The 12,466-nt window shown below is 41.6% G+C and overlaps 1 protein-coding gene and 1 pseudogene across 1 annotated transcript; one reads left to right on the forward strand and one right to left on the reverse strand.

The window, feature by feature from the left end:
• Positions 1-1,215: 1,215 nt before the first annotated feature.
• LOC107817236 (protein PHOSPHATE-INDUCED 1-like) lies at positions 1,216-3,083 on the reverse strand. Its single transcript, XM_075243233.1, has 2 exons — positions 2,889-3,083; positions 1,216-1,740 (listed from the first exon to the last, which is right to left on the reverse strand). The coding sequence occupies exons 1-2, from the start codon at positions 3,081-3,083 to the stop codon at positions 1,216-1,218; spliced, it is 720 nt and encodes a 239-aa protein (XP_075099334.1).
• Positions 3,084-3,194: 111 nt separating this feature from the next.
• On the forward strand, positions 3,195-4,866 carry LOC107817235 (protein PHOSPHATE-INDUCED 1-like; annotated as a pseudogene).
• Positions 4,867-12,466: the final 7,600 nt, after the last annotated feature.

A 12,466-nucleotide genomic window follows, 5' to 3' on the forward strand; every position in this document is an offset into this window, starting at 1 on the left:
TCCAGCCTTCCTCGCAATTGCGAGAAATTCTTCGCAAATGCGATTACCCCCAGATGTCCCCAGTCGTCGCAAATGCGACACCCCCTTCGCAAATGCGAGTTCGCAATTGCGAACATATAACCGCAAATGCGAAGATAGAAGGTTCCTTAAGGGTGCTAAATCATAACTTAGACGCATTTTCAACCATTTTTCAACCCTTTTCAAAACCTAAACACCTTTGGGCGATTTTTCAAAGACAAGTACTCTTCCAAATCGATTGTATGTCATTTCTAACTCATTTTCATTAATCTTTAACATCTTTTCACATGATTTCAACTCTAAATCAAGGGATTTCATGGGGGAAATTGAGTATTTTGTGTAGAACTTAGGTTTTCAAATTTTAGGGATTTAGACCTCGATTTGAGGTCTGATTTCAAAACAAGTTATATATTTTAGTTCGTGGGTGAATGGGTAACCGGGTTTTGGTTCGAACCTCGGGTTTTGACAATGTGGGCCCGGGGTCGATTTTTTACTTTAGGGGAAAAAATTTAGAAAACCTATTTTAATGCATTAGAATTGATTCATTTAGCATTTATTGATATAGTTAAGTAACTTGTGGCTAGATACAAGCGAATTGGTGGTAGAATCAAGAGTTAAAGCGGTAGTTGAGGCTTGAATTGTGTTTGTGGCTTCGAGGTAAGTGTTTGGTCTAACCTTAGCTTGAGAGATTAGGAGTTGTGTCCTGTTAGCTATGTGTTAGTTGTTGAGTACGACGTATAGGTATGGTGACGAGTATCTATACGTTGATCTTAAACATGTCCGTGAGTCTTATACTATGATTAATATGACTCCGTTTGTATTGTTCATGCTTTATGAGATGATTTCTATTGTTGAGCAAGGCTTGTGGAAGTAATATTGATATTTAAACATTGAAGAGTGTTGTTCTCAAGCATGCTCATGAGTCTTATACTATGATTAATGTGACTCCGTTTGTATTGCTCATGTTGTCACGATCCCGGTTTGCCCTCGGTGAATCATCGTGACGGCACCTAGTCTCTACGACTAGGTAAGCCTAAAAGGTGGAAGATAAAAAAATTTGTGGAAGAAAACAATTCAAAACAGAAATAGAGTAATAAAACAACGTTTAAAAGTGTCGCTCGGCATACACAGTATTTAACTCTCAAAAGCTAATACAAATACCATGTGCAACACCCTTAGCATATACACCTGTAGTTTCTAGACCAAAGTTGAACATGTAGATGTAGAAGGATTGTATGAAGAAGGAAGCACGTATTTCCTTCCATTTGTACCATGTGCATTGTAGCTTGCACCTGTAGTTTTATCCACCAACAAATCTCCAGCATAGCCAGGGTAAGCACCCTTAGCATATACACCAGGACAAGCAGAAGCAGCCTCCAATGGTGCATCTGCCTCTCCTTGATAGTATCCATTTCCAAATGGGTTCGTCGCGGTCGCATCCAATAAACTAGCCAAGTTAATTACCATACCATCAACACCCACATCGTTATTTGGTGCAACCAGGGGTGGGCTTTGTGGTCCGTAAATGGGCTGGTGGAATGGCCAAGCGCAGTAGCCAGCGCATTGAGTCTCTGAGTTACCAACCCAAATATAAGAAAATTTGTATGTCTTGCCCCTGATAATGGCACCTTTAGAAGACTCATAAGTTCCACAACGATTGACGCAGAACCCGTCGACTGCAACATCAGAGGCAGTCAAAACAATGTTAATGGATAATCTATGCTACAGACTTGTAATATTTTAACTACTATTTGAGAGAATCAAATTGATGAAAAGTGAGTGAGTTTTAAACCATGTTAATTACTTAGACAAAACAAAATATTTTTGGAAGATTTATAATTTAAAAAGGACTTGGGAATCATTGAATTCACTTAATAATATTACTATAATAAAATCTCAATTTTTACATTTATTTTTCTAAAGAATAATTGCTTATTTCTAATACAATTATATTTTGCTCACTAAGAAATAACTAATTAATAACACTTAGTGAGAATTATGTTAATTAATCAATTTAACACTAGTGATATTTAAACCGAAATATTTTTCTTGCTTGAATTGTGCTAAAAAAAAGTAAAAACTTCGTGAGAATATTTTTACTAAGGATCAATAATCTTGCCTATAACAATTCCTCTGTGAGAATTAAAACTGAGGCAAGCAAGATTACTGATTTGAAATAATAGTTTACAGAAAAATTACTTTCACACTACTATTTTATTCATCCATTATTATATATTAATTTTGCTCCGCGAGAATTACAAAATTAATATATGAATAACTTAGAGATAAAATATGTAGATGTGATGATAGAGTAATTAGAAACCATCATTTCAGCACAATATGAAATGTAAAAGAAGTTTCAATCTAAGAATATAAAAACTGAGATAGTATTATAAAATATATCAAGCTTTATCAACTATCCCAACGAAAAGAGATTACTCCATTGTGGATTAACAAAAGCTAAAAAAGATATTTAGAAGACTAGAAATATTTAAAAGGCTAAGGAAATATTTTTACTACAAAGAAAGAAGACCAAGACTAGTTATTTTCTTACTAAGATTGAATATCCTTATACAAACAGAGCTTGCTATTTATAGGAAAAGATGAGTAGCTTTTGTCGTGTTCCACTTTCGCGAATGTAAAATCCATGTATGCGAAGTGACCTTTATGTACGTATATTCTATATATGCAACTATGGCACTTGTGCTTCACTTTTGACTTCATGAGTTAATCTTGCAAATGTAGCTTCCATGTATGCAAAGTGGCCTTTGTGTAGGTAGATTCAATATATGCAAATATGGAACTTGTGCTTCACTCTTGACTTCATGAGTTAGTATTGCATATGTAGGTTTCATGTGTGTGAATGTGACCTTTGTAAATATAGATTCTACGCATGCATCTATGACTCTTTTCCTTCCATTCTTGACTTCATGACTTAGACTTGCAAATGTAGGTTGCATGTATGCGAATGTGACATTTGCAAATATGGATTCCACGCATGCATCTATGACTCTTTTGCTTCCATTCTTGACTTCATGACTTAGACTTGCAAATGTAGGTTCCATGTATGTGAATGTGACCTTTGCGTATATAGATTCCACATATGAAATTATACTCCTTTTCATCTCTAATTGTTTTTTTCCATAAGCCTATATGTATATTCGACATTTGCGAATATGATGATGAGATGTGCAACTGTGGCTTTGCTTCATTCTCTTGTCTTTTTTTGTGATGACCTAAAAGGTCCTCACTTGTTTTAGAAATGCATTATGTGTTCCGAGGCCTTAAAACCCCCTTTTTGCCTCACATCAATTTATGTGCGCAGTCCGGGCGTGTATCCAGAAAGCATTTCTAACTCATTTTCATTAATATTTAACATCTTTTCACATGATTTCAACTCTAAATTAAGGGATTTCATGGGGGAAATTGAGTATTTTGGGTAGAACTTAGGTTTTTTCAAATTTTGGGGATTCGGACCTTGATTTGAGGTCTGATTTCAAAATAAATTATATATTTGGATTCGTGGTGAATGGGTAATCGGGTTTTGGTTCGAACCTCGGGTTTTGACAATGTGGGCCAGGGGTCGCTTTTTGACTTTTGGGGAAAAAATTTAGAAAACCTATTTTAATGCATTAGAATTGATTCATTTAGCATTTATTGATATACTTAAGTAACTTGTGGCTAGATACAAGCGAATTGGTGGTAGAATCAAGAGGTAAAGCGGTAGTTGAGGCTTGAATTGTATTTGTGGCTTCGAGGTAAGTGTTTGGTCTAACCTTAGCTTGAGGGATTAGGAGTTGTGTCCTGTTAGCTATGTGTTAGTTGTTGAGTACGACGTATAGGCATGGTGACGAGTATCTATACGTTGATCTTAAACATGCCCGTGAGTCTTATACTATGATTAATGTGACTCCATTTGTACTGTTCATGCTTTATGTGATGATTTCTATTGTTGAGCAAGGCTTGTGGAAGTAATATTGATATTTAAACATTGAAAAGTGTTGGTCTCAAGCATGCTCGTGAGTCTTATACTATGATTAATGTGACTCTGTTTGTATTGCTCATGTACGATCCCGGTTTGCCCTCGGTGAATCATCGTGACGGCACCTAGTCTCTACGACTAGGTAAGCCTAAAAGGCGGAAGATAAACAAATTCGCAGAAGAAAACAATTCAAAACAGAAATAGAGTAATAAAACAACGTTTAAAAGTGCCGCTCGGCATACACAGTATTTAACTCTCAAAAGCTAATACATATACCATGTGCAACACCCTTAGCATGTACACCTGTAGTTTGCACCAGAATAGTCTAAAACATGTACACCCTTAGCATACGCCATTAACACTGTTTTGACTGCCTCTGATGTTGCAGTCGACGGGTTCTGTGTCAATCGTTGTGGAACTCATGGGTCTTCTAAAGGTGCCATTATTAGGGGAAAGACATACAAATTTGCTTATATTTAGGTTGGTAATTCAGAGACTCAATACACTGGCTACTGCGCTTGGCCATTCCACCAGCCCATTTACGAACCACAAAGCCCACCCCTGGTTGCACCAAATAACGATGTGGGTGTTGATGGTATGGTAATTAACTGGTCTAGCTTATTGGCTGGGACAGCGACGAACCCATTTGGAAATGGATACTATCAAGGAGAGGCAGATGCACCATTGGAGGCTGCTTCTGCTTGTCCTGGTGTATATGCTAAGGGTGCTTACCCTGGCTATGCTGGAGATTTGTTGGTGGATAAAACTACAGGTGCACGCTACAATGCACATGGTACAAATGGAAGGAATATGTGCTTCCTGCTTTATACGATCCTTCTACATCTACGTGTTCAACTTTGGTCTAGAAACTACGTTTCCCAATGTAAATACACAGCAGCAACAGGAAAATATTCAGAAATGTCAAATTTCATACTAAGGCAAACAAGTAGTTCTAGCCAAGCATGCTGCACAGAATTCAGGTAAGGCAGTTTGAGCAATTAAAGCAATTAAATCACTTAGACATGCTTTCCTAAGCTAACAACAGGCTTAATAGTGCAAGTAATAAAAACAGGAAAAGAAACACACTCGATTACTTAATGAAAAAACGAATTTTCAAAAATTAGCACAAGTACACACTCAACACCTCACGTACAAGGCATTTCAATTAACAATAATACCAAATCCTAAGGGGAAGGTCCCTCATACAAGGTTAGGTAAGCCACTTACCTCGAACCAGCTCAATCAAACTAAAACCACGCTCTTGCCATGAGTACTCGACTCCAAATGGCCCAAATCTATTCAATTCAATTTCATAATGTAAACAACACTTCAAGTAACTGATTCTACAATTAAATTCTAAGCTAATACGCGAAATTAGGTAAAATGACCAAAATGCTCCTCGGGACCACGTCTTGGAATCCGGTAAAATTTACATTTCAAGAATCCTCACACTATCACGCATTCAGTCATACAAAAAGTACCAAAATCAGACCTCAATTGGTCCCTCAAATCATCACTCAAATGCCTCTACTTAGTCAAGCCCTAACCCACAAATTACCGCTGATTTTTCCTTAATTTTTCATGCTTAAATTGATAAAAATCATTCCAATAATGAGTTTAGGGAACAAAGACCTTACCCCAATGAACTTCTCTGAAAATCCCTCTTGAAAAGTGCTTCCCAAGATTCTTCCCTTCTGAAATATGGTAAAAATAGCTAAATTTAGTGAAGGCAAGTATTTATATGTTTCTGCCCAGCGATTTCCGCATTTGCGGCCCTGGGACCACATCTGCGATCCCTTTTTGCGGACCAATGGTCGCATCTGCGACAATCACTAACTCAGCCTGATTCCACATCTGCGACTCCCCATCCCCATATGCGGTACCGCTCCTGTGGAAATTCTACCGCTTCTATGGCTCCTACTGAACCTCCCCATTTCCGCAACTGCGATGCCAAATGCCGCTTTTGCGGCTCTGCACCTACGGTCTCACACTCGCAGGTGCTGTTATGACAGAAAACCAGCTGAAGCTGCAACTCCAAACTCCAAAATCCTTCCATCAACCATCCGAAATCATCCCGAGGCCCCCGAGACCTCAACCATAGGCACCAACAAGTCTAATACCACTGTCCAAACTTATACCAATCCTTAAAACACCTAAAACAACATAGAAACGACGAATCAACCACGGATTCAAGCCTAAAAAATCCAAAACACTAAAAATACGCTTTCGATCAAAAAGTCTATCACACTCCATCCGAATGACCTGAAATTTTGCACACACGTCACATTCAACACTACGGAGCTACACTAACTTCCGGAATTACATTCCGACCCTCGGATCAAAATCTCACTATCGAACCGAAAACTTTAAAATTTTGACTTTTGGCATTTCAAGCCTAATTAGCTACGGACCACCAAAACACAATTCGAACACGATCCTCACCCCAAAATCACCCAACGAAGCTAACGTAACAATCAGATTTTCATTCTGAGCCCGTCTTCACACTGTTCCGACTACGGTCAAATTTCCAACACTTAAGCTCTCATTTAGGGATTAAGTGTCCCAAAAGTCTCTGAAACTCAAAACCGAACATCCCGACAAATCAAAATAGCAGAAATAAACACGGGGAAGGCAGTTAATAGGGGGATCGGGGCGTTAATTCTTAAGACGACCGGCTGGGTCGTCATATCCTCCTACAATTAAACATTTGTTCGTCCTCGAACAAGCATAGAGACATACCTGAAGTAGTGAAAAGATGAGTGTAACGGCTGCGCATATCCTACTTGGTATCCCAGGTTGCCTCCTCAACCGGCTAACCCCGCCACTCAACCTTAACTGATGCAATGTTCTTTGACCTCAGCTTTTTAACCTGCCTAGCCAATATTTCCACCGACTCCTCAACATAGGATAGATCCTTGTCCAACTGGACTGAACTTAAATCTAACACGTGCGACGGATCACCGTGATACCTCCGGAGCATCGAAACATGAAATACCGAATGAACTCTTGCCAAGCTGGGAGTTAAATCAAGCTCATAAGCAACCTCCCCAACATACCGCAATATCTCAAAAGGGCCAATAAACCTCGGACTCAACTTTCCTTTCTTCCCAAATCTCATAACGCCCTTCATAGGCAAAACCCGAAGCAGAACCCGCTCTCCAACCATATAGGAAACATCATGAACCTTCCAGTTTGCATAGCTCTTCTGTATAGACTGGGCTGTGCAAAGTCTATCCTGAATAATCTTAACCTTCTCCAAAGCATCCTGTACCAAGTCTGCGCCCATTAATCTGGCCTCACCCGGCTCAAACCAACCCACCGGGGACCTACACTGCCTACCATATAAGGTCTCATACGGTGCCATGTGAATGTTGGACTGATAGTTGTTGTTGTAAGCAAACTCCGCCAATGGCAAGAACTGATCCCAAGACCCTACGAACTCAATCACACATGCACAGAGCGTATCCTCAAGAATCTGAATAGTGCACTCAGACTGTCCGTTCGTCTGAGGGTGAAATGTTGTACTCAACTCCACCCGAGTACTCAACTCATGCTGAATGACCCTCCAAAGCCATGATGTGAACTGAGTACCTCTATCTGAAATGATAGAAATTGGAATACCATGCAGACGAACAATCTCCTGGATATAAATCTCCGCTAGGCACTCTAAAGAATAGGTAGTACACACAAGAATGAAGTGCGCGGACTTGGTCAGCATATCCACAATCACCCAAATAGTGTCGAATTTTCTCAAAGTTCGTGGGAGCCCAACTGCAAAGTCCATGGTGATCCACTCCCACTTCCACTCCGGAATCTCAATCTGCTGAAGCAACCCAACCGGCCTCTGGTGCTCATACTTTACCTGCTGATAGTTGAGGCACCGAGCTACAAATCCATCTATATCTTTCTTTATCCACCTCCACCAGTAGTGATGTCTCAAATCCTGATACATTTTCGCATCACCTGGATGAATGGAATACCGCGAGCTATGGGCCTCTTCCAGAATCAACTCCCGAAGCCTATCAACATTGGGTACATAAATCCAACCCTGCATCCTTAATACACCGTCATCACTAATAATCACATCTCTAGCATCACCGTGTTGAACCTTGTCCTTGAGGACAAACAAATGAGGGTCATCGTACTGACTCTCCCTGATACAATCAAATAAGGAAGATCGAGAAACCACGCAAGCTAGAACCCGACTGGGCTCCGAAAGGTCTCACAAACTGGCTGGCTAAGGCATGAACATCCATCGCCATAGGTCTCTCCGATGCTAGTAAATAAGCCAAACTCCTCAAACTCTCTGCCCAGTGACTCAAGGCATCGGCCACCACATTGGCCTTGCCCAGGTGATATAAAATAGTGATATCATAGTCCTTCAGCAACTCTAACCACATCCTCTGGCACAAATTTATATCCTTTTGCATGAACAGGTGCTGCAAGCTCTGATGGTCAGAATAAATCTCACATGGAACACCATACAAATAATGATGCCAGGTCTTCAGGGCAGGAACAATGGTAGCTAACGCAAGGTCGTGGACCGGATAATTCTTCTCATGTACTTCAAATGTCTGGACGCGTAGGCAATCACCCTACCGTCCTACATCAACACCGCTCTGAGGCCAACCCTTGAGGCATCACAATAGACCGTATAAGACCCCGAACCTGTAAGCAGTATCAAAATTGGGGTTGTAGTCAAAGCTGTCTTGATCTTCTGAAAGCTCGCCTCACACTCCTCCGTCCACTGAAACGGAGCACCCTTTTAGGTCAAACCTAGTCATATGAGCTGCAATCGATGAAAACCCCTCCACAAAATAGCGGTAGTAACCCGCCAAGCCAAGGAAACTACAAATCTCTGTAGTTGAGGATGGTCTGGGCCAACTCTACATGGCCTCTATTTTATTCGGATCTACCTGAATACCCTCACTTGATACCACATGACCTAAAAACGCCACAGAATCCAACCTAAACTCACATTTCAAGAACTTAGCATATAACTTCTTCTCTCTCAGAGTCTGAAGCACAGTCCTAATGTGCTGCTCATGATCTTCCCAACTCCGGGAATACACAAAATATCATCAATAAAGACAATGACGAACTAGTCAAGATACGGCCGGAATACACTATGCATCGAATACATAAAGGCTGCTGGGGCATTAGTCAGCCCAAATGACATAACAAAGAACTCGTAATGACCATACCGAGTCCTAAAAGCAGTCTTCGGGATATCTAGTTCCTGAATCCTCAACTGATGGTAACATGAGCGCAAGTCAATCTTATAAAACACTTGTGCGCCATGAAGCTGGTCAAACGGATCATCAATACGAGGCAAAGGATAACGGTTCTTCACTGTAACCTTGTTCAACTAGCGATAATCAATACACATGCGCATAGAACCATCCTTTTTCTTCACAAACAAGACAGGAGCACCTTAAGGTGATACACTAGGACGAATAAAATGCTTATCAAGCAATTCCTGTAACTGATCCTTCAACTCCTTCAACTTAGGAGGAGCCATACGATACGGAGGAATAGAAATGGGTTGAGTGCCCGGCAACAGATCAATTCCAAAATCAATATCTCTATCAGGCGGCATGCCCGGAAGATTAGTTGGAAACACATCGAGAAAATCATGTACTACTGGAACTGAATCAACTGAAGGGGTATCAATACTGACATCTCTCACATAAGCTAAATATACGTCATACCCCTTCTCAACCATACGCTGAGCTTTAAGAAAAGAAATAACTCTATTAGAAGTGTGAGATAAAGTACCCCTCCACTCCACATGCGATACACCTGGCATACCCAGCGTCACGGTTTTGGCATGACAATCAAGAATAGCATAATAGGGTGACAACCAGTCCATGCCCAAGATAATATCAAAATCTACCATGTTGAGCAATAATAAATTGTCTCTAGTCTCAAAACCACTAAGAGCAACTAAAAATGACCAATAAATGCGGTCCACAACAAGAGAATCTCCCACAAGAGTAGAAACATAAACAGGGGAACTCAAAGAATCCTGAGGTACACCCAAATGCAGAGCAAAATAAGAAGACACATAAGAGTAAGTGGAGCCTGGATCGAATAGAACTGATGCATCTTTGTGACAAACCAGTATAATATCTGTGATGACATAATCGGAGGCAACAACCTCGGTACAGGCAGGAAGGGCATAGTATCGGGCCTGGCCTCCCCCTCTAGGGTGACCTCTACCTACCCGACCTCCTAGCTGGCGAAGAAGGTGGGGTAGCTACTGGAGCTATAACCGTAGCCTAAGAACTCTGCTGGGCACGTTGTGGCTGAGAAGTCTGTGGAGGTGCACCCCTCCCAGGTCTGGGGAAATCATTCACCATATGGCATGTGTCACCATACTCAAAACAAGCTCTGGACTGACCTATGAATGCACCCCATGCAGAAGGCGTGCTAGATACTGGAGGTGTATAATAAGTCTTTTGAGGCCTAGGAGGAGCTGGAATACCACTGGCTGCTAGAAGAGCTGAATGAACAGGGCGACTCATATAACCCCTACCATGACGACCTGCAGCTGGGGCACAGGCACCAGAATATTGGCCCGACTCTCGAGACATCTTCGCCTCCCTCTCCTCTCTCTCCCTAGCATGCATACCCTCAATCCTCCAGCAATGTTCACCACCTGCTGATAAGAAATATCCATTTCCAACTCACGAGCCATGCTAGACCTGATTCTAGGAATAAGGCCCTCAATAAACTGGCAAACCCTCTCGTGAACAGTAGAAACCAAGGCTAGTGCATGCCTAGCCAAACTAGTGTAACAGACTGCATATTCTGAGACAGTCATAGCACCCTGGCGCAAATGCTCAAACATTGCGTGCCATGCGTCCTTGAGGCTATGAGGAACATACTCTCTGAGGAACAGATCTGAAAACAGAGTCCAAGTCAGTGAAGCACCCTCATCCGGATTGTCTAACTCATAGGTCCGCCACCACTCATAGATGGCTCCTCGAAGTTAGAAAGTAGAGAAGGAAACCCCACTCGATCTTGATATACCTATGGTACGGAGAATGCGGTAGTACTCATCTAGAAATCCCAGAGCATCATCTGATGCTAGACTGCTGAATATAGGAGGCTTGTACTTCTTGAACCTCTCAAACCTTAGCTACTCATAATCGGAAGTTGTTGCCCTATCCTCGGGCTGATCTCGGACTATAGGTTGTACAGGAATAATCTCAGGGACCTTCTCAACATGCACTCGCTGCTTAAGAGTGCGGGCGGCAGGAGTCTGTGCTCCTCCCCCTCCCTGAGATATAGCTGCAGCAAGGGGAATCAACCCTACCTAAGCCAAAGTGGTGTACATGCTCATGAACTGTGCCAGAGTCTCCTGAAGTGCTGGAGTAGTAGTAGCAGTAGGCATATCAGGTGCCTGAACTCCGGCTGGAACTGCTGGTGGTACCTCGGTGGCAGCTCGCGCAGGTGCTCTAGATGAACCACGTGTGTGTCCTCGGCCTCTACCCCAGCCTCGGCCTCTAACGGCTGCAGTAGGGGGCGCGGGTGCCTGATCATCTCGGGTAGCGCGTGTCCTCACCATCTGTAAGAGAATAGAAAAGAGAAGTTTAGAATTGTGATGTCCAAAATATTGCACGACAAGGAAATCAAATGAAGTGGAAATTTTCCTAACAGCTACATAGCCTCTTGTAGATAAGTACACACATCTCCATACCGATCAGCGAGACTCTAATAAACCGGCTTGTGATTTATGACTCCTATGAACCTAGAGCTCTGATACAAACTTTTCACGACCCCGATTCGTCCTCCATGAACCATCATAACGGCATCTAATCTCTACGACTAGGTAAGCCTAAAATGTAAAAGATAAACAAATTCGTGGAAGAAAACCATTTAAAACAGAAATAGTGTAATAAAACAACGTTTAAAAGTGTTGTTCGACATACACAATATTTAACTCTCAAAAGCTAATACATATGCCCAAAACTCGAAAACCCATGAATCACAAACTATGGATACTACATAGTGTTCTAACTCCAGAATAGTCTAAAACAAAGTAAATACAGAATGGCTATAACTACAAGGGAGAATGAAGAGAGACTCCTCGGTCTGCGGACACGGCAGATCTACCTCGAAGTCTTCGAAGTGTCGCCTTGCCTCAAGTATGGTAAGTCTAAGTCGAAGTACCTGGATCTGCACATGAAAAACATGCACAGAAAAGGCATGAGTACACCACAGCAGTACTCAGTAAGTGCCAAGCCTAACCTCGGTCGGGTAGTGACGAGGAAGGTCAGGGCCCTACTGAGGTTAAATAAAATATAAGGTTCGATAGTGTAGAACAAAGCAGTATAAATAAGTACAGCAGTAAAAGCAACATAGGATATAAAGGACAGCAACAACTACTACAGAGGCAAAGTACATAGAGAGAAATACGGCTCAGTACCAAAAATAACAATTTGGGATCCCCCAGGATAC

Source organism: Nicotiana tabacum, chromosome 22, assembly GCF_000715075.1.
Source record: "Nicotiana tabacum cultivar K326 chromosome 22, ASM71507v2, whole genome shotgun sequence".
In the NCBI taxonomy this organism is placed as follows: Eukaryota; Viridiplantae; Streptophyta; class Magnoliopsida; order Solanales; family Solanaceae; genus Nicotiana; species Nicotiana tabacum.

Excerpts from the sequence above, each read along its gene's own strand:
- LOC107817236 (XM_075243233.1), bottom strand. The coding sequence starts at position 3,083 with ATGGAACCTACATTTGCAAGTCTAAGTCATGAAGTCAAGAATGGAAGC. Across the intron at positions 1,741-2,888 it reads TAGAATCTATATTTACAAAG|CATAGATTATCCATTAACAT; the intron begins GTCACATTCACA and ends ACAAGTCTGTAG.